The sequence below is a fragment of the Oryctolagus cuniculus genome, chromosome 17 (genome assembly GCF_964237555.1).
Source record: "Oryctolagus cuniculus chromosome 17, mOryCun1.1, whole genome shotgun sequence".
In the NCBI taxonomy this organism is placed as follows: Eukaryota; Metazoa; Chordata; class Mammalia; order Lagomorpha; family Leporidae; genus Oryctolagus; species Oryctolagus cuniculus.
The window spans coordinates 20,176,195-20,197,994 of NC_091448.1; the positions used below are offsets into that span (position 1 = coordinate 20,176,195).

General features: G+C 51.5%; 1 protein-coding gene across 12 annotated transcripts in view; it reads left to right on the forward strand.

Moving 5' to 3' along the window:
- Positions 1 to 21,800, forward strand: part of EZH1 (enhancer of zeste 1 polycomb repressive complex 2 subunit) — a 39,229-nt gene that overhangs the window by 13,610 nt on the left and 3,819 nt on the right. For 6 of the 12 annotated variants that reach the window (XM_008271515.4, XM_070060668.1, XM_070060666.1 and 3 more), the window contains 14 exons: positions 165 to 293; positions 2,574 to 2,693; positions 4,193 to 4,313; positions 7,841 to 8,017; positions 9,440 to 9,542; positions 9,981 to 10,144; positions 10,516 to 10,607; positions 15,222 to 15,402; positions 15,644 to 15,840; positions 17,014 to 17,105; positions 17,907 to 17,947; positions 18,411 to 18,536; positions 20,823 to 21,001; positions 21,457 to 21,552. In XM_008271515.4, the coding sequence (XP_008269737.1) occupies positions 165 to 293; positions 2,574 to 2,693; positions 4,193 to 4,313; positions 7,841 to 8,017; positions 9,440 to 9,542; positions 9,981 to 10,144; positions 10,516 to 10,607; positions 15,222 to 15,402; positions 15,644 to 15,840; positions 17,014 to 17,105; positions 17,907 to 17,947; positions 18,411 to 18,536; positions 20,823 to 21,001; positions 21,457 to 21,552 (1,818 nt within the window). Of the gene's footprint in view, positions 1 to 164; positions 294 to 2,573; positions 2,694 to 4,192; positions 4,314 to 7,840; positions 8,018 to 9,439; positions 9,543 to 9,980; positions 10,145 to 10,515; positions 10,608 to 15,221; positions 15,403 to 15,643; positions 15,841 to 17,013; positions 17,106 to 17,906; positions 17,948 to 18,410; positions 18,537 to 20,822; positions 21,002 to 21,337; positions 21,553 to 21,800 lie in introns of all 12 variants that reach the window. The other 6 variants (XM_008271518.4, XM_070060671.1, XM_070060670.1 and 3 more) reach the window with 2 other exon arrangements.

Consider the following 21,800-nt stretch of genomic DNA (forward strand, 5'->3'; position numbering starts at 1 on the left):
AGAGCAGAATGAGAAGTGGAGCAGCCAGGATTCAAACCAGCACCCATACAGGATGCTGGTGCTGCAAGCCAAGGCCTTAATCTACTGCACCACAGTGCCAGCCCCTGGAATTTTTTTTAACTTGTGCTTCCAAATCTGAGCAATCTTTTTCTTGGCCTTACTAGGCTCTGTACGTGGCAAACTTTGCAAAGGTTCAAGAAAAAACTCAGATCCTCAATGAAGAATGGAAGAAGCTTCGTGTCCAGCCTGTGCAATCAATGAAGCCTGTGAGTGGGCATCCTTTTCTCAAAAAGGTACTTCTGGGGGTGTGAGCTCAGCCGCTCTCTGCCTTGGGTTTGACTTGTTAGAAAATAAATAAGGAGAATGAATGTAGTTGTTACAGTCAACTTTAAATAACCATGTAGTAAATCTGCAGCTTAAGAACTTTTTCACCTGTTGTTCTCAGCTGAGTGTAATTGTGACGTTTTTATTTAAAACAAACAAACAAAAAAGACTTTTGTAGTCTGTTCTGTGGGTCTCTGTGTCCAGGCTCCGAAGTAGCCTTTTTTGTGCCTGGTTCCTCAAGGGCTTTGATGATGGGAAGGAGTGTGCTGGGGCATAGCCAGAGAACACCAACCGATCAGAGGGACCTCTCTTATTGGAAATTTTGAAAGAGCATTCTGATTTCTTAAAGAGATAATATTTTTAAGAAGTAAAAAGCAAGGCAGTGGGTGGTTAGCCTTGCAGTTAAAACTCATGTCTTACACCACAGTGCTTTGGTCTGATTCTTGGCTCTGGCTCCTGATTCCAGCTTCCTGTCCATGAGACCTTGGAAGACAGTGGTGGTGGCTCAAGTAATTGGGCTTCTGCCATGCACGTGGGAGGCCTAGATTGTGATCCTAGCTCCTGGGTCCTATTTTGGCCCAGCCCAATGAATGTGAGAGCTATACCTTTCTCTGCTTCTTACATAAGTAAAAAATAACAAAAAATTTGGAGTTGGCATTGTGGCCCAGCAGGGTAAGCCACTGCCTATGATACCAGCGTCCCAGAGCAGAGCGCTGGTTGGAATCCCAGCTGCTTTGCTTCCAATCCAGCTCTCTGCTAATGCACCTGAGAAAGCAGTAGAAGGTGACCCAAGTGCTTCGGCACCTGCCACCATGTGGGAGACCCAGATGGAGTTACAGGTTCCAGGCTTTGGCCTGTCCCAGCCCAGGCTGTTGCAGCCATTTGGGGAGTAAACCAGTGGATAGAAGATCTCTTTATCTTTCTGTTTCTCCCTCCTTCTGTCTCTGTCACTCTGCCTTCCAAATAAATAACATACATCTTAAAAGAAAAGCCTAAGCCGGCGCCGTGGCTCACTAGGCTAATCCTCCGCCTAGCGGCGCCGGCACACCGGGTTCTAGTCCCGGTTGGGGTGCCGGATTCTGTCCCGGTTGCCCCTCTTCCAGGCCAGCTCTCTGCTGTGGCCCGGGAGTGCAGTGGAGGATGGCCCAGGTGCTTGGGCCCTGCACCCCATGGGAGACCAGGAAAAGCACCTGGCTCCTGGCTCCTGCCATCGGATCAGCGCGGTGTGCCGGCCGCAGCGCGCCAGCCGCGGCAGCCATTGGAGGGTGAACCAATGGCAAAGGAAGACCTTTCTCTCTGTCTCTCTCTCTCTCACTGTCCACTCTGCCTGTCAAAAAAAAAAAAAAAAAAAAAAAGCCTAAAAAGTTGTTCAAAAAGTTATTTAAATCTGTCTGTGTCGTGATATATACAGTGATGAGAGCAGTTATCTCCCTAAAGCAGAATTACACTTCTCACAGCTGGAGTTTCCGTACTGCTTTGTTTCCCCATGTGTGGTCCCTGTCAGCGTGCAGCACGCTGGTGTCTGTCTGCGGACGTTATGTCTTCAGAACACCTGCAGATACCTGGAGAGGTCCCTTCCTGTGCTGTGCACCTGGAGGCCACAGGTCCAGTGACGCCTGAGTTCAGAGTGGGGAGTGTGGAGCTGACACAACAGTGAACCAAAGGCGGCTGCTGCTGTCCCAGGTTGTCTTGGGGTTCCTCTTAGGAGCTGCTGTTACAAAATCCCCAGCTTTTTAATTTGTAAAAATTAGAAGGCCACTGGGATCATTTTGGAAGGAGACACAATTCTCTCTCTTTTTTTCCAAGAGTTTTTTCCTGTGCTTACTGCCATTTTGGATTTCTTTCTTTCTTTCTTTTTTTTCCTTTTTCTTTTTACTCATTTGAGAGGTAGCGATAGAGAAAGAATGAGAGAGCAAGGGAATGAGAGAGTGCTGCCATTTGCTGCTTTACTCCTCAAATGTCCACAATGCCACGGGGCTGAAGCTGGGAGCCAGGAACTCAATCCAGGTGTCCCCTATGGGTGACAGAGACCCAGTTACTTCAGCCATCACTGCCACCTCCCAGGGTCCGTATTAGTGGGAGGCTGGAGGCAGGAGCTGGAGCTGGGAATTGAACCCAGGCACTCTGCTGTGAGACACAAATATCTTGAGCGGTGTTTTAACTGCTGGACCAATCACCTGGTGCTCCTGCAATTCTCTCTTGGGTTGTGTTCTTACCATTCCATGTTCATGCAATTGCTTGTATTTCAGTGTACCATAGAGAGCATTTTCCCGGGATTTGCGAGCCAGCATATGTTAATGAGATCTCTGAACACTGTTGCGTTGGTTCCCATCATGTATTCCTGGTCCCCTCTCCAGCAGAACTTTATGGTATGTATTGAAAGCACTGTGGTGGTTGCTGGAGCTTCTCGTAGGGTAATGTAAAAAGCATGGGCATACAAGGCAGAATCTCACTGTCAATTACTCTAGATATAGATGTGTTGCTCTAGGAGCCTTGTGGTTCCTGAAGTACACTTCTGTATTGATGTTGGTTCTTTTTTTGAGTGAATGAGATTGGGCGAGACTCCGAGTTTTCTCTTGCTACACTGGCTCAGTGGCGGTATGTGCAGGTAAATGCGGTGTAAATCCAACACTTGCGGCATGAGCAGGTGGTCAGCTCCCCGCTGAAGGAGAGTCCTTCCGGAGCGCTCTGAGGCCAGGTGCGGTGAGCAGCCGAGGCGGCAGATGTGCACGTGGGTGCCCTGTCTTTTCCTCTGGGCTCCTCCTGGGGCTGTGGGTGCTTCTCCCCGACCTCCCTTGCCCTTCCCTGGAGACAGAGAGCAGTGCTGCTGTTTGGAATAGGACACAGGTTTACAGAAGGGGCCGTCTCTCAGGATAAAACTTCAAAGTGATTTTGCTGGATGCTTGGGATTAAAAGGGACGTGTTCTCTAGTGAGGACCTCCCCCCTCCCCCAGTCCTTTAGCACCGTTCACTCCTGAAAATACAGTTGACTTTAGGTTCCCACTAGGTGTGATAGGCATGAGTTGGAGTCATAAGTTGTTATTGATTATGGAGGAATCTTAGTCTGCTTTATGGAATACCCACAAATTGTATGGTTGCCCATTTCTTTTATGGCTATTTCACAGCTCATGCTCTCATTTTCCTTTTCACTTGTCTGCCCCTCTACTTATGAAAGAAACGAACGTTAATGACTTCTTTGAGTTTTGTGTGGGTGCTCTTCCTACCTGTGTCACAAAGCTGTTGAGTGGATAAAATGAGGGAGTAGGTGGAAACACTGTGAAAAATGAATTAGGTTTGGAGGGGCCGTCCCTGTTCATTTCATGGTTAACATCATCAACTAAACTGACTTTTCCCTGTGAGTAACATTGCTGTCTTCCGTTTGAGGATTTGTTGGCAAAACAAAACAGCTAGTGTTTAAAATGGAGGCAAGGTGGACAGGAGGAAGAACTTGTAGTATTTTGTAGCCAAAGGAGATAACTGTAGTTGAGAATAGTTAGTTGGTAGAAGTGATTTTGAATGTGCCTAACAGAGAGGTAATAAATGTCTAAATGGTGGATATGCCGGTTTGTCTGATCTGACCATTACCAAGTACACAGGTATTTAAATATCACACTGTACTCTATAAATATGTGCAACTACTATATGTTAGTTAGCAAGTAAAAACACATTATTTAAAAATGTAAGGGAAGCATTAAGCCTTTTAATGTAATGTAAAGTGAAAAAATATTGTCTCAAAAATTTTTTAAAAATGCAGGGGGCTCTGTGACCAGTGGCAGTTTTACATGACTTAGAAGCAAAAATTCAGCAAAGGTCCCAGGAGCCTGAAAAGAGGAGCTGATGGAGTGCATCCCGTCTGGTTTGGTTGCAGGTGGAAGATGAGACCGTTTTATGCAACATTCCCTACATGGGAGATGAAGTGAAAGAAGAGGACGAGACTTTCATTGAGGAGCTGATCAACAACTATGACGGGAAAGTCCACGGTGAAGAAGGTAGTGGCACTGGGTGCTTCGGGTGGAAGGGTCAGGATGGTGCCTCCCTGGGCACGTCGGCACCTTGCTCTTACCTTCTGCCCTTCGGGTGCACACTGATGACTATCTCCTGACTGGAAGTTAGTTTTTAAAGAAGATTTATTTTTTATAAATTAGTTAATATGAAAGCAGAGAGAGAGAGAGGGAGAGACACGGAGAGAAAGATCTGCTGGTTTGCTCCTCAAATGCCTGTAATGGCCAGTGGTGGGCCAGGCTGAAACCAGGAGCCAAGAATTCCATCCAGGTCTCCCACATGGGTGGCAGAGGCCCACAGTACTTGGGCCATCTTCTGCTGCCTACCAAGCACATTAGCAGGGAGCTGGATTGGAAGCAGAGTGCCAGAGACTTGAACTTGCACTCTGATGTTGGATGCTGGTGTCACAAGTGGAGATTTAACTGCTGTACCACAACACTAGCCTCTAAATCTTTATATTAAAAGTAACCCAGTTAAATTGTAAAAGGAGCTGGAACATAAAAGGATTTTAGAAACCAGGGGCTGGAGACAGTCTACTGCACGAGGAAGTTTAATCTGGATTTTCGTGAGTCCGTCCAGGGCTGTTGTCGTCTTCACTTCCCTTTTTCTGAGACTAGCAGCAAACATAAGCTCTGTCCTCCCACTTAGGTCCATGTGTCCCCTGGATCTCACAAATGTCTTTTTTTTTTTTTTTCAAAGATTTGTTTATTTATTTGAAAGGCATAGTTGTTACATAGAGGGAGGGGGAGAGAAAGGGAGAGAGGGAGGGAGAGAGGTGTCTTCAATCTGTTGGTTCACTCCCTAGATGGTCGCAATGGCTGGAGCTGTGCTGATCTGAAGCCAGGAGCCAGGAGCTTCTTCTGGGTCTCCCATGTGGGTGCAGGGGCCCAAGGACTTCGGCCATCTTCTACTGCTTCTCAGGTCATAGCAGAGAGCTGGATCAGAAGTGGAGCAGCCAGACTTGAACCCGCACCCATATGGGATGCCAGCACCTCAGGTGGCAGCTTTACCTGCTGTAGTACCACTGTACCACAGTGCAGGCCCCACGACATCTGTTTTTTTTGTTTGTTTGTTTGTTTTTTGTTTTTTTGTTTTTTTTTTGACAGGCAGAGTGGACAGTGAGAGAGAGAGACAGAGAGAAAGGTCTTCCTTTGCCATTGGTTCACCCTCCAATGGCTGCCGTGGCCAGCGCACCGCGCTGATCCGATGGCAGGAGCCAGGTACTTATCCTGGTCTCCCATGGGGTGCAGGGCCCAAGGACTTGGGCCATCCTCCACTGCACTCCCGGGCCATAGCAGAGAGCTGGCCTGGAAGAGGGGCAACCGGGACAGAATCCGGCGCCCCGACCGGGACTAGAACCCGGTGTGCCGGCGCCGCAAGGCGGAGGATTAGCCTAGTGAGCCGTGGTGCCGGCCAGACATCTGTTTTTTTTTTTTAGATATTCATTGTTTTAAAGATTTTATTTATTTATTTATTTTTTAACTTTTATTTAATGAATATAAATTTCCAAAGTACGATTTATGGATTACAATGGCTTCCCCCCCATACCATCCCTCCCACCCACAACCCTCCCCTTTCCCACTCCCTCTCCCCTTCCATTCACATCAAGATTAATTTTCAATTATCTTAATATACAGAAGATCAGCTTAGTATACATTAAGTAAGGATTTCAACAGTTTGCTCCCACACAGAAACATAAAGTGAAAAATAATAGATGATTTTTTTTAAATGATGATGAAATCAGATCAGACCTATTGTCATGTTTAATCCCAGTGAGAGTCAAGTTGGGAGTTGATAATTTCTTTTTTTTTTTTTTTTTTTTTTTTTACAGAGGATCAGTTTAGTATGCATTAAGTAAAGATTTCAACAGTTTGCACCCCCATAGAAACACAAAGTGAAATATATTGTTTGAGTACTCGTTATAGCATTAAATCTCAATGCACAGCACATTAAGGACAGAGATCCTACATGAGGAGTAAGTGCACAGTGACTCCTGTTGTTGACTTTACCAATTGACACTCCTGTCTATGGCATCAGTAATCTCCCTATGCTCCAGTCATGAGTTTCCAAGGCTATGGAAGCCCTCTGAGTTCTCCGATTCTTATCTTGTTTAGACAAGGTCATAGTCAAAGTGGAGGTTCTCTCCTCCCTTCAGAGAAAGGTACCTCCTTCTTTGAAGACCTGTTCTTTCCACTGGGATCTCACTCACAGAGATCTTTTGCCAGAGTGTCTTGGCTTTCCATGCCTGAAATACTCTCATGGGCTTTTCAGCCAGATCCGAATGCCTTTAGGGCTGATTCTGAGGCCAGAGTGCTATTTAGGACATCTGCCATTCTATGAGTCTGCTGAGTATCTCACTTCCCATGTTGGATCACTCTCCCCTTTATTTATTCTATCGGTTAGTGTTAGCAGGTATTACACTTGTTTATGTGCTCCCTTTGACTCTTAGTCCTTTCATTATGATCAATTGTGAACTGAAATTGATCACTTGGACTAGTGAGATGGCATTGGTACATGCCACCTTGATGGGATTGAATTGGAATCCCCTGGTATGTTTCTAACGCTACCATTTGGGGCAAGTCAGCCAGACATCTGTTTTAATATCCAGAATTCCCTACAACAAATTACTGAGACTTAGTTGTAATTCTAGAAAAGGTTGTCAGTATATTAGGGGGAAGGGGGGAGAGACTCCCATTGATTTTTTTTTTTTAAGATTTATTTATTTATTTGAAAGAGTTACACAGAGAAAGGAGAGGCAGAGAGAGAGAGAGAGGTCTTCCACCCACAAAGGCCAGAGCTGCGCTGATCCGGAGCCAGGAGCCAAGAGTGAGGAGCTTCCTCTGCATCTCCCACGTGGGTGCAGGGACCCAAGGACTTGGGCCATCCTCCACTGCTGTCCCAGGCCACAGCAGAGAGCTGGATGGGAAGAGGAGCAGCCGGCACCTATATGGGATGCCTGCGCTTCAGGCCAGGGCGTTAACCCACTGCGCCACAGTGCCAGCCCCTGATTTGTAATTCAGTAGCCCCACCTACTCGTTGCACCTTCGTGGGTGCCATCCTTTTGCCCACAGCGTCCCCTAGTGTTCAAACACTTTCTCCTGAATCATAGTATGACCCCATAAAATATGATTTCTGGGAAGTTTTTTGATTTAAAGTAGAAATGACTGACATCAGCAGCAAAATCAAGGGAATTTCCATTTAATGATTCTTCTTCTGTCCTGCTTGTGGTTGTTTGCACACTTTTGTGAGGTCTTCAGCCCTAAATGCAAGGTTGACCTGTGACTGAAGAAGGGGAATGCCCAGTAAGAGTAAAGCCCGCACCTAGACGGTCCGCTCTAGCCAGCCGGCCTGTGCAGACGCAAGAGCCAGTCGGAAGATTGGAATTCCCTGGGGGTCCGTGTGAAATGGGCGTGCGGTACCTCTCTGGGCCTCAGGAGCGGAGAGCGGAGACCTGCACGGAGGACTGGCGGAGTGGGAGGCCGCCAGGGCTCACCCTCGTCACCTGCTGTTCCAGAGATGATCCCGGGGTCGGTCCTGATCAGTGACGCCGTCTTCCTGGAGCTGGTGGACGCCCTGAATCAGTACTCGGATGAGGAGGAGGAGGGGCACAATGACGCCTCGGACGGGAAGCCGGAAGACAGCAAGGAAGACCTGCCGGTCACGCGAAAGAGGAAGCGCCTCGCCATGGAAGGTGCGAGCTCACCTGGGCCGCTCGATGGGGAGGGGGCGGGGAAAGCTCCAGCGACCACTGCTTGATAAAGGCCACTGGTGTCTTTCACTGGTCCACTTAAAAGAAAACATGGCCCTTAAGTGACAGCTTAGGCTGGCTGTGACCTAGCTGAAGAAGAAAGGAGAACTTCTAGAATAATTATTGCCATTCACTTTTTTTTTTTTTAAGATTTTATATATTTATTTGAGAGTTAGAGTTACAGACAGTGAGAGGGAGTGACAGAGAAAAAGGTCTTCCATCTGCTGGTTCATTCCCCAAATGGCTACAACAGCTGGTTCTGTGCCAATTCGAAGCCAGGAGCCAGGTACTTCTTCCTGGTCTCCCACGTGGGTGCAGGGGCCCAAGGACTTGGGCCATCTTCTACTGCTTTCCCAGCTCTCTGCCAGAGCAGAGAGCTGGACTGGAAGAGGGGCAGCCGGAACTAGAACCGGCACTCATATGGGATGCTGGCACCACAGACCAACCTACTGCACCATGGCACCGGCCTTGCCATTCACTTCTAATCATAAATGTAATGTGTTTTGAAAACATGGGAAATTATAAAGAACAAAATAAAATTACCCTATAATCCTGCTACCCAGCAACTGTTTCCTTCTAGGCTTAAAAAAGGTAAGTATGTCAATTAACATGTTTCTATGTTATATGCTGTTTGAATCAAGCTGTATATGTGTAGCATTTATTTATTTTTTCAGATTTAATTATTTGAAAGGCAGGGTTATAGAGAGGTAGAGAGAGAGGTCTTCTATCCACTGGTTCACTCCTCAGATGGCTGCAACAAGCGGAGCTGGGCTGATCCAAAGCCAGGAGCCAGGAGCTTCTTCTGGGTCTCTCACACAGGTGCAGGGGCCCAGGACCTGGGCCATCTTCCAGTGCTTTCCCAGGCCATTGCAGAGCTGGATCAGAAGTGAAGCAGCCGGGACTTGAACCGGGCCCATATGGGATACAGGCACTGCAGGCGGCGGTTCTACCTACTATCCCCCTATGTCCCCACCCCCATTTACTCTTATATCATAAACATATTCCATGCCATTAATATCTAGTCATTTAATCGCCCTATGTGTACAGAGGCACCGTGCCTCTCTCAGTGTAACGTACTTACTGTCTCAGATCAACATTCTGTCAGGGTTCTTCTGTAGGCCTCTTGCTAAAACCCCTCTCTTCACCTGCAGATTCTAAGAAAGACAAGATTTTGTTGTCAGTGTTTACTTGTGGCGTCTGTGAGCTGAGGCCTGGCAGCTCTGATCTTTATGTATCCCCCAGACAGTCCGTGGTTAAATTAACAAAGCCGTTGTGGTTAGCTTTGGCAAACGCCGAGACGGCCCCACAGTGTGTGTGCGGGCACTGACAGTGGCACTCAGGAGATGTCTGTCGTTTCCAATTCAGGCAACAAGAAGAGTTCCAAGAAGCAGTTCCCAAATGACATGATCTTCAGTGCGATCGCCTCGATGTTCCCTGAGAGTGGAGTCCCGGATGACATGAAGGAGAGGTAGGGGAGCTGTGCCCCCGGGCCACACAGAGCCCAGGCGAGGTGGTTATGCCAGCCTGTTTGGGGGCTAATTAAAAACCCCGGTGAGGGTAAGTGCACCGCACTTGCCTGCACATCTGGTTATTCCTGGTGCTCGCTACCTCTGAACGTCCTTGCCGGGGCCGGGGCCGTTGTGTGCCGGCTTGGAAGGAGGAGCAGGCGAGAGCCTCACTCCGCCGTTTTCCTGGGGAGCTGCTCCAGCACCACCCATCGCTCTCCGCTGTCTGCCCAGCCCAGGGCAATGCAGTGGCGTCTTCTGCTGACACACGCATTCCCCGATCCTCATAGAAACCCTGCCTGGTCCGCTGGCAGACCGTACCTGGGCGACTCAGTACCCACTCTCTTTTCTCACTGGAGACATTCCCTCGGAGGAACTCTTCTCTCTCTCCTCTTAACCAGGTACCGAGAGCTAACAGAGATGTCAGACCCCAATGCGCTGCCCCCTCAGTGCACACCCAACATCGATGGCCCCAATGCCAAGTCAGTGCAGCGGGAGCAGTCTCTGCACTCCTTCCACACACTTTTTTGCCGGCGCTGCTTTAAATACGACTGCTTCCTTCACCGTGAGTGGGCTACTCTGTTGGACACGCTCTCTCTCCCACCCCTGGCCACCCTTCCCTCCCCCTTGTCCCAGCTGATCATTAGATAGAGCTCCTGGCCTCTGGTCTGATGACGGTTTCACAACAGGGCCAGTTCTGTCTTCACTTGTGCGGCTGCGTACAGCGTGCTGTTCACAGGAACAGACGTGTCGGCCACATGATTGTCCCCTCGCACCTCCCAGCTTTGACAGGATTGGGCTGATGTCAGAAATGGCCACATTTTGTGCATCTTGGTTGCCACTATTTATATCAAATTCTGACTCCTGCTCAGCTTTGTTCTTTCCCATTTGTCAAATGGATAGAGCCTTGGGAACAGGACACTCTTTGTTTTCCAGCCTTTCATGCCACCCCTAACGTATATAAACGCAAGAACAAAGAAATCAAGATAGAACCAGAACCCTGTGGCACAGACTGCTTCCTTTTGCTGGTACGTTCGTAAGCTGTTCTGGAATTAACTGTGTTGAAATCAAGCAGGAAATGGTCCGTGGGCCCCCTGCCCCAGGAGCACAAGCCCAGTGAGCCTGGAGGTGGCTCCCCGGGGGCTGTGAGGTACAAACGCAGCGCGGCTCTGCTCGGAAGGAGCTCTCCGGACGCAGCAGGGCGATGGGGTTCATCTGATGGACTGAGCTTGGAAGGGCGCTCAAGGTTTCTGTGCTGTAAATACCATCTGCTTAGGAGTCAGCTGTATTGTTAGAACAGGAACAAGAAAGTGTGTGTGTGTGGTATGCACTCCATTTTCTTTGCTGCTGCGTTCCTTTAGGTGTGTATAACTGTAAGAGCAATAATACAAGAAAGTGCTGGTATTTTTTTTTTTTTTTAAGATTTATTTGAAAGGCAGAAAGAGAGAGAAAGAGAATCTTCCATCTGCTGGGGCAGTACAACAGCCAGGACCCTGCCCGGGTGGAAGCCAGGAGCCAGGAACTCCCTCTGGGTCTCCTGTGTGGGTGGCAGGAATCCAGGGTTCTGGGCCATCATTCACTGCCTTCTAGGCACATTGGCAGGAAGCTGAATCAGAAGTGCAGAGTAGCCAGGACTCACACCAGGCACCCTGATGTGGGATGGGAGTGAGTGTCCTAGGTGGTGGCTTACCTGTCACCATGCCTGTCTCATGCTGATAGCTCACTGCGATCAGCCAGATGGACAGAACTTCCCTGGTGGAGAGACGTTAGTGTCATGTGTGCCTGGCAAGAGGCAGCTTGCTGAGGGCTGGAAGGGAGCAGGCCAGGGGCACTTGCCAAGATGCAGTTTGGCTTTCTGCGTAATAGAGGATGCTTGTGTAGAGAAGAAAAGAGAAAACTGCTGCTGCTGACGAAAGTTAGGTTATACATCCAAGTGCCTGGGGAAAATCCGCAAAATGGGCCATAGGGTCATGGCAAAGAATAAGTAAGTCAGCTTTATCCAATTTATTTTCTTCCCAAACATATGTTTGCCAAGTACCATGCCAAACCCTTAACATACACAGTCTTATTTTCAATCTCACAGCACTGTCCTGAGCTGAGAGAAACTATGGGTTATAGAAGTGACATATTTTGCTCCAAGTTTTAAATAATCCACATATGGCAGTGATAAAATTTAAGCCCTGGTCCATACTTACTTTTTAACTACTCCATGCATTTTTTTTTTTTTAATTTCACCATGTCAGTCAACATGCCAGCTTTTATATCACTCAAAAGAGCTGTCACCCTGGGACCCTGTGCAGGTATTGCAAAGGTGCTGCCAATGCCGTGTGTATGTTTAACTTACAGAGATACAGGCGCAGTTTTTCTTTTATTGCTTTTTAAGATATGAATATATATTCAGATACAATGCTAGACTATTTGCCCCAATTTTTCATCAAGAACAATTTCAGTTGTGCAGATGATCTTTGTGGATTTGAAACATTCTTTTCATATTCACTTTGTGTGTATGCATCTGTGTTTGTGTCTGTGTGTGTATCTTTGTGCATCTAGGTGTGTCTGTGTACATCTGTGTTTTTTTTTTTTTTTAAAGATTTATTTATTTATTTGAAAGGCAGAGTTAGACAGAGAAGGAGAGGCAGAGAGAGAGAGGTCTTCCATCTGCTGGTTCACTCTCCAGATGGCCACAATAGCTGGAGCTGCGCCAATCCGAAGCCAGGAGGCAGGAGCATCCTTTGGGTCTCCCATGCGGGTGCGGGGGCCCAAGGACTTGGGCCATCTTCTACTGCTTTCCCAGGTCATAGCAGAGAGCTGGATTAGAAGTGGACCAGAGGGGCTCGAACTGGTGCCTATGTGGGATGCCAGCACCACAGGCAGCGGCTTTATCCGCCACGCCACAGCACTGGCCCCACATCTGTGTTTCTGTGTGTTTGTGTGCGCGCACCTCTGGTTATCTTTTGCTGAACCATTTGCATATGCATTGCAGACATTGTGATGCTTGTTTGCTAAATAATTTCACAGCATCTCCAAAAATAAAGTCATTTTTTAAAATTTTATTTATTTATTTGAAAATCAGAGTTACAGAGAGAGGGAAAGACAGAAAAAGAGATCTTGCATTGATTGGTTCCCTCCCCAACTGGCTGCAACAGCTGGGGCTGGGCCAGGCTGAAGCCAGGAGCCAGGAACTTGGTCCAGGTCTCCTACATAGGTGATAGGGGCCCAAACACTTGGGCCATCTTCACTGCTTTTCCTAGGCCATTAGCAGGGAGCTGGTTCAGAAGTGGAATAGCCAGGACACGAACTGGCACCCAAATGGGATGTCAGTGTTGCAGGTGGCAGCTTAACCTGCTGTGCCACAGTGCCAGCCCAAGTCATTCTCTCCCACCCTAGGAAATTACCAGGAATTTCATGACATAACCTTCTCTCTCTTCTATATTATAGCTTTCTAACTGTACTAAGAATAGCTGTATTTTTTCTTTTTAAGACTAAGATCATCCAGTCAGGCCTTAGATCCGTGTGTTTTGAACTCTGGTCACCTCAGATAACTCCAACACTTTTTTTTCCCCCACTTTGAAAGTTCCAAGCTGGATATCTAGTAGGGTGACCCACATTCTGAGTTTGTCTTGTTTCTTTGTGGTGTCATCTAACCTGTTCTCTAGCCTGCTTCCTGTAGCCTACAAATTAGCTCTGCAGTCTTGCTTTATTTGTGGGAACCATTTTGGGTAAGAATACTTCCTAAGTGAGGCTGTGGACTTCACGCTGTAGCGCATGGTACCAGATTCAGTTCATCTCAAGACTTGTCTTTTGGGATCTCCTTTAGGCCCGCAGTGTATTACTGTGTCTTTGGCGATGGCACACCTTTGTCCTTTACAAGTAGCTTTAGTTTTCAGAAACAGCTGCAAGGCTTTGGGAACCCAGCTGGTTGAGGAACTGTTGCTCAGTGTGTTTACAGCAGAGTAGCTGAGCAGGTGTTAGGCCTCGCAGTTCAGGCGCTGGTTAAGTACCTGTGTCCTACATCACAGTGCTCAGGGTCAGTTCCCAGCTCTGGCTCCTGACTCCAGCTTCCTGCTAATGCAGACCAGGGAGGCAGAAATGATGACTCCAGTAATGGGTCCCTGCCACCCACATGGGAGACCCGGGTGGGGCTCTCTGCTCCCGGCTTTCCCAGGCCATTGTGAGTATTTGGGCAGGGAAGCAGCAGATAGAAACTCTTTCTCTCTCTGTGTCTCAAATAAATAAATGGCTTTAAAAAACTCATGGCTCTAAATATAAAACAGTATTCTTCCTATTTTGATAACAGACTGTGGGTGCTGCTTGGAATCCTGGCTGCTCCACTTCTTCTTTTTTTTTTTTGACAGGCAGTTAGACAGTGAGAGAGACAGAGAGAAAGGTCTTCCTTCCGTTGGTTGACCCCCCAAATGGCTGCTACAGCGCCGATCCGAAGCCAGGAGCCAGGTGCTTCCTCCTGGTCTCCCATGCGGGTGCAGGGCCCAAGTACTTGGGCCATCCTCCACTGCACTCCCGGGCCACATTAGAGAGCTGGACTGGAAGAGGGGCAACCGGGACAGAATCCGGCACCCCAACCAGGACTGGAACCCGGTGTGCCGGCGCTGCAGGCAGAGGATTAGCCTAGTGAGCCGCGGCGCTGGTCATTGCTCCACTTCTGAGCCAGCTCCCTGCTGATGCACCTGGGAAAGCAGCTGAAGATGTTCCAAGTGTTTGTGCCCCTACACCCACATGGGAGGCCTGAATGTTGGTCTGGCTCAGCCCTGGCTGTTGTGGCCACTTAGGGAATGAACCAGTGGATGGAAGACCTCTTTCTCTCTGTAACTCTTTTTTTTTTTTTTTTTTTTTTTTGACAGGCAGAGTGGACAGTGAGAGAGAGAGACAGAGAGAAAGGTCTTCCTTTTGCCGTTGGTTCACCCTCCAATAGCCGCCGCGGCCGGCGCGCTGCAGCCGGCGCACCGCGCTGATCCGATGGCAGGAGCCAGGAGCCAGGTGCTTTTCCTGGTCTCCCATGGGGTGCAGGGCCCAAGCACCTGGGCCATCCTCCACTGCACTCCCTGGCCACAGCAGAGGGCTAGCCTGGAAGAGGGGCAACCGGGACAGAATCCGGCGCCCCGACCGGGACTAGAACCCGGTGTGCCGGCGCCGCTAGGCGGAGAATTAGCCTAGTGAGCCGCGGCGCCGGCCTCTCTGTAACTCTTGACTTTCAAATAAGTAAATACAATTTTTAAAAGAAGGAAACAAATAGTGTGGTAAAATGTCAAGAGCAGTGGCCTCAGGGACGGAGCCCTGGCTTTTGGCTCCGGAACAATGTGCTGGATCCTCTCCGGCAGCGCTCTTGCCCCCTCTGAGCCTTGTCTCCACATCTGCAGGGGTGTGTGTGCTCAAATTCCACACAGCTGCAACACCAGTGAGCTTCAGATACAAGTTACTGGAAAGTCAAAGATGCATATATGTACAGATTATATCTCTTTTAGAATCATTGGGCAGCTTTTGAAGTCTGTAAATTTCAGACTGTGCTCACACTCGCTGTATGGTACGGAGCAAAACCGGAAGGCAGCAGTGTTGCACTTGTGATAGTGGGAGGTGGCTGGTGGCTTGACCCATGCTCCTGTTTCCTACCTGCCCCGTCTCCACAGGAGGGCGCAAAGGAGTACGCCATGCTCCATAACCCCCGCTCCAAGTGCTCTGGCCGGCGCCGGCGAAGGCACCACGTGGTCAGTGCTTCCTGCACCAACACGTCGGCCTCTGCTGTGGCTGAGACTAAAGAAGGAGACAGTGACAGGGACACAGGAAATGACTGGGCCTCCAGCTCTTCAGGTACAGTGACAGAAAACGAGGGCCTTTCCTCCCTGTGCGAGGACACCGGCCAAGCCGAGACCTCTCCTCACACTTAGGGTTCCCGCCTTTTTGGGCTGCTCATGCTTGCCGCGAGTTCACCTGCAGCCAGTGGGGATGGGGAATGTTTTCATTAACTGTTCTCCCATTGCGGTAGAGCGAAGTTCTGTGTGCAGCCAACCGCACACCACCTTCTTTTGTTTCTGATTTTTTTCCCTCTCAGAGGCCAACTCCCGCTGTCAGACGCCCACAAAGCAGAAGGCCAGTCCTGCCCCGCCGCAGCTCTGCGTGGTGGAGGCGCCGTCGGAGCTTGTGGAGTGGACCGGGGCTGAGGAGTCGCTCTTTCGCGTCTTCCATGGCACCTACTTCAACAACTTCTGTTCCATAGCCAGGCTTCTGGGGACCAAGACATGCAAGCAGGTACTGTCTGGCAGCTGCAGAAGCAGCGCTGGCCCCTCTTTCACCGTGGCTCTGCCCGTCGCATTGCTGTCTGGCGGGCCTGTGAGTCTGGCTCGTGCCCCTCGTCAAATGCTGGGCCTGGCAGCACTCGGGGCTCTGCCCTCCCCGCTACCACCACTGAGTACTTCTGGCTGGGCCCACGCTCTGGTTGCTTCTTCTGCTTCCTGTCTTTGCTCCTGAATGTGTGCTGCTTTCCTGGAAGCGCCTCTCGGGCCAGCTGTGGGTGCCGTAGCCAGCGCACTGCCCCGCCCTCCGTCAGCCTCCTAAGTCACGTACTGTCCAGATTCTCTACTTCTGCCCCCAGCAGCTGGGCCTAGCCTTCCCTCCGGACTCAGACCACCCCTAGAAACAGTGCGACAGCAGCCCCTGGTGCTCTGGAGACTGCCAGACTGAAGACCCGGGGCGGGGCCTGCGCACAGGGCTCCCTCCCTCCTGGCCTCCTCCTCTCGTCTCCTTCACTTGGGATAGTCGAGAGGACCGTGAGTCCCCTCTGCTTTTATCTTGGAGCTCATACCTATTTCCTTAAGGTATAGGTTCCTAACTAACCTAAAAGGCAACAGAATTGTATGCAAAAAGAAAACATATGTTTTTTCCTGAGGATGAGAACTGTAGTTTCCATAGAAATCTCAGAAGGGCCCATAGCCAGCAAGAGAAAGGAGAGGGTAAAATGAGAGCTGTGAGAAGCTCGGGGAGGGCGCTGCCCTCTGGAGCTGCTGTCATACCGAGTATCATGCTCTGACATCTTTGTACCAACAGGGGGCGCTAGAGCTTAGCCCCGTGTACCCACTCCTGTGCGCTGCCCGCAAAGTTCCCTTCCTAAAAAGAGGCAGATAGAGTTGGTGAGACTCGGCCTACCACGGCGTGGCGGGCAGGGAGCTGGCGAAAGCGCTGCCTGCACGGCGTGGCCGTGTTCGGGCGTTTCTGCTGTCCTGCGCCCGGGTCAGCTGTTAGGAATTAGCCCCAGAGCCAGGGACCTGACGTCCTGGTGGCTCTCCGTCTCTCCCTCGCTGAAATGCACGCAGGCAGTTGCCTGTGAGCTCCACACAAGCCTCCTGAGCCCAGCTCCTGGCTGGGCCGCCCGCCCGAGCACAGGGCTGGAGCACGAGTGACGGCCTTGTTGCGCTTCTCTTCCAGGTCTTTCAGTTTGCAGTGAAAGAGTCACTTATCCTGAAGCTGCCAACAGATGAGCTCATGAACCCCTCGCAGAAGAAGAAGAGAAAGCACAGGCAAGGCTTGGACAGAGGCCTTTTGTGGCCAGGCTGGGCTCTGGGCTCCGCCCTCTCCTTGGGCTTCCCTTCTGCCCCCTGTTGGGCCCCTGTATGGGGCCATGTGAGACCATCCTTTTGCCTAGGGGCAGCTTCTCGGGGCTCGGGCTTGCTGAGGCCCTGCCCCACTCCCCCAGGTGCCTCGGACTGTGAGATAACTTTCTGGTTTTCTATTGAAGCTCCTGGCCAGTGGGAAGTGGGCTGGCCCCACGGCCCCACCCTGAGACCCTTCCTCCTGGTTGGGTGGTTAGTTCCCGCCTCACCCACTTCTCAGCTCTGCCCCAAGCTTACTCCTTCTCCTTGTTTTTTGGCACTTGCATTGTGTGATAACGCTGTCTTATAGCTAGCCTCACTCAGGGTTGGAAGTTTAAAAAAAACCTGGCACCCTAATGAGTGTCACCTACGGGAGGAAGGTGCTGACACCGGGGCTGGGTGCAGAAGGAAGTCCCTGGGGCCCCTCCCTTCAGTTCCTCCACTCAGGAGAGAAAAGGCCTTCCTACCTGCTGCCCCCCGTCACCCACCTCCACAAAGGGGGTGCAGGGGAGGAGGAGAGGATAACCTTATGGTGGACACAGGGGGTTGGGCAGGGCGGGGTGGGCATTTAAGTGTCAGTCTTAGGCCGGGTGGATTTAGGACAGACTCCAGCTTCCGTGTACAAAGTAGGAGCCTTCCCTCGGATTTCACAACACTGCTCCCTGGTTGTCAGCCCAGAGTCCCTTGGAGCAAGAGGGCCGTAACCAGACCCACCCTTCTCTTTTTCAGACTGTGGGCTGCACACTGCAGGAAAATTCAGCTCAAGAAAGGTACGTGCCGCCAGCGCAGTCCGGGGCGGCGCCGTTCGCAGCCACACCCTGCGGCCGGCCCCCTGCCCCACGCGCACGGTGTGCTGACCCTGGCCGCTTCCGCAGAGGGCAGGTCTCTGTTGTCTGCAGCAGCTGAGGTGAGCAGCTCAGCCGCTCCCTGCAGCCGAGACCTCCTGGCAGCACTCAGGGGCCTGGCGCTCTCTGGCTTTGCCGCGGTGCCCTTGGCAGGCCCCAGAGCTCGGCTGCCGTTCAGCAGAGCTCCCTGTTATCGCGGGTCATCTCTGTACCCTCCCCACCAGACAGACCACAGCGGTCACCTCAGCTGTCTTCTCCCTTCAGCTGCCACCTGTGGCCCAGAGTGGTGGCGCCTAGAACAAGCCTCCTGGGGCCGGGAGCACGGCTGGGGAAGGCGGGCGGGCTGCGAAGGAGGGTGGTGCGGCAGCCCCGCTCGTTCCTCTCCTAGATAACTCTTCCACGCAAGTGTACAACTACCAGCCCTGCGACCACCCGGACCGCCCCTGCGACAGCGCCTGCCCCTGCATCATGACTCAGAATTTCTGCGAGAAGTTCTGCCAGTGCAACCCAGACTGTAAGAGCTGCCTCCCCCGTCCACACCCGAGCGCGGCCTCGGCGTGGCCCGCTCCCCTCCCCCCCCCGACCTCTGCGGCTGGCGGCCTTCTGCTGTGCTGGCCGTGGCTGAGGCATTCTACAGGGGAAACACAACACAGCGCTGAAATCATTCGTGAGAAACGCCTGAGTTCACGGCCGTAAGAAGCAGCGCGTGTTCAGCGATCAGGCCTTTCCCGACCTCCCTTTTCCAGGGCGGAACTCGGAGATGCGAGATCTTTTTCCTTAAGGTGCAATCATCGTCTCTCTTTGGGGGATTTTTCTTTTTAGTTTAAATTTTTCTTCATTTTATTTGAGAGAGACAGAGACAGAAAAAGGTCTTCCATCTGCTAGTTCACTCTCCAGATGCCTACAACAGCCAAGAGCCGGGCCACACTGGAGCCAGGAGCTCAGACCTCCATCCAGGTCTCCCATGGAGGTGGCAGGAACTCAGTCAAGTACTTGAGCCGTCACTTGCTGCTTCCTATGGGTGATGGATCAGATTGAGGAGCTGGAATCCGAACCAGGCACTGCAGGATGGGATTGAGCATCCCAAGTGGTGACCCAAGCGATGTGCAAAACCCCCACCCAAGAATGTTCAAAAAACATTTTTTGAGTCACTGTTTTTTTAGTTTACAACTCTTGTTTATGTCTGTGTTTGTTTAATAAAACTGGAGTTTTGTTATCAGGTGGGAGCCAGGGCCCCGGGTGTGAGCAGAGGCTAACCGTGCTCTGCTCTGCTTCTTACCCGACCATGCCCTAACCCCGTCCCGGCTGAGCGCTTTGATGGCAGTCCCCAGAGCTTGCAGTTCTGGCGCCTGGCGGTTGTGTTCTCAAAACCACCTCACCCAGAGCAGATACCGGTCTCAGCCACAGCAGGGAGGGCAGTGGGTGGAGGAGGCTGGCAGAGCGGATGCGTCCTGTTCTCGGAATGATAGTTGTTTTCATGGTGAGGATTTACCAGTGAAAAGCACTGATTTCATTTTCTCTGGCGCACTCCCCATCACTGCCTTCCAGACTCCACCAGCAAGGGGGGAGGGAGAGCGCTGCTGAGGAGCCCCCGGGAGAAGCGGCTCAGTGCGCAGGCCTGCTCCTCCGCCCACACCTGCTTGTTTGGCCCACAGGCGCCGAGTGTCAGTAGACACTTCATGTCTGTGGAAAACATGAGTAGACGGGACTGCGAGCAGTTGTGGGGAAATGGAGTTCAAAGACAAGATTATTTTGGTGCGAAGTATTTTTGAGGGGCTGGCATTTGGCACAGCAGTTCTGTCACCACTTGGAACACCTGCAGCCCATATCTGGGTGCCTGGGTTTGAGTCCCAGCTACTCCCCTTACAACCTATCTTCCTGCTGATGCACATGCTGGGAGCCAGCAGGCGATGGCTCAGGTGCCCATGCGGAGACCCAGATGGAGTTCTGAGCTCCTGGCTGCAGCCTAACCCAGACCTGGCTGTTGTGCACATTTAGAGAGTGAGCCAACGGATGGAAGATTCTCTCTCTGTCTGTCTGCCTCTCTGTTTGTCCACCTTTCAGATAAAATGAAAATAGATAAATAAAACAATATTTTAAAGTAATTAAAATTTTTTTGAGGGGCTGGCATTGTAGCCTGTGCTTCAGCCGCCACTTGGGTGAGTCCTGGCTCCTCTGCTTCTGATCCAGCTCCCCGCTAACACACCTGGGAGGCAGCAGAGGACGGCCCACGTGCTTGCATCCCTGCCACCCATGTGGGAGACCCGGATGAAGTTCCAGGCTCCTGGCTGCTGTAGGCACTTGGGGAGTGATCCATCGGATGGAAGAGCTCTTTTTCTCTGCCTTTTGAATGAATGAAAATAAACAAACATTTTTTTAAATGTCAGAGTACTTGCATTGGTTTCTCATGATAGGTATTTTCCATGATAGGTATTTTTATTTTTTGAGAGGCAGAGGGAAGCAGAGCGAGAGAGCACGCTTCCCTCTGGTTCACTCCCCAGATGCCCACAAAGGTCAGGTGCTGGGAACTCCATCCAGGTCTGCCGGGGGAGCAGGAACCCACTTACTTGGCCATCAGCACAGCCGGGGGCCAGAGCTGGGAATGTCACCCAGGCGCTCTGCTGTGGGCCACAGGCATTTTCAGCTAAGCCAAATGCTCACTGCTGTGAGCTTTTTGGAGACACCCCGTCGTGCTCATCGAGGAGGGAGCGGCGCTCCTGGCCAGATGTCCTTGAACGCGTGCCGCCCCGAGTGCCACCGTGTCGGCTGCTTCTCTTCCTCACCGGGCGTCTCCCCCCAGGTCAGAACCGCTTTCCCGGCTGCCGCTGTAAGACCCAGTGCAACACCAAGCAGTGTCCTTGCTACCTGGCAGTGCGGGAGTGTGACCCCGACCTGTGCCTCACCTGCGGGGCCTCGGAGCACTGGGACTGCAAGGTGGTTTCCTGCAAGAACTGCAGCATCCAGCGTGGGCTCAAGAAGGTGAGGCCCCGCTCGGGGTCCCGCCCGGGCGACAGCGGGAGGCCGGGTTGTCCCGAGCACCCTTTGCACTGGGGCCTTCTGGGTTTCAGGGGAAGGTGCCAGCTGCGGGAAGGTGTTTCATCCCAGTGAGGGGTTAGAAAAGCAGTCCCTGAATTGGCCAGGCCAGAAGGAGCAGAGAAGGGGATGCGCCATTGATGGGATCTATTTTTACCCTCCCAGAGCAGTGAACGCCCCTAGCCTGAGCTCCAGGGGGAGGCGTCCTGTCTGCTCTCGCCACCTCCCTGTTGGGTTTCTCCTCCACCACAACAGAAGGGCTCGGGTTCTTTCTGTTTTCAGATCCTCTTAAGAGTTTCTAGTTCTCTCCACCCTGCCCCCTGCCACACACGTGTACGTGCAGCCTGCATACCCACGCCCCCCTCCCCGCCGCGGGCTGAGCTGTGACTCCCTCCCCCCAGCACCTGCTGCTGGCCCCCTCGGATGTGGCCGGATGGGGCACCTTCATTAAGGAGTCTGTGCAGAAGAACGAGTTCATTTCTGAGTACTGTGGGGAGGTGAGTGCTGTGGGCTTGGGCAGCCGCTGATGAGCAGCGCTGATTGTCTGCGGCCAGGCTTCTGTGAACTGATCTCTGAATCACTCAGCAGGGCTCCCGGGGGCCCTCGGGGACCCCACAGACCGGCTCGCAGTCCTCAGACGGACTGCTCTGCAGCTCTTGGGTGGTTTGGGCCACACGAGGGAGTGGGGGCTGTCCTGAATGCTGGTCATCCTGGGGGTGTGGCGGCAGCATAGCCCGAGTCCCAT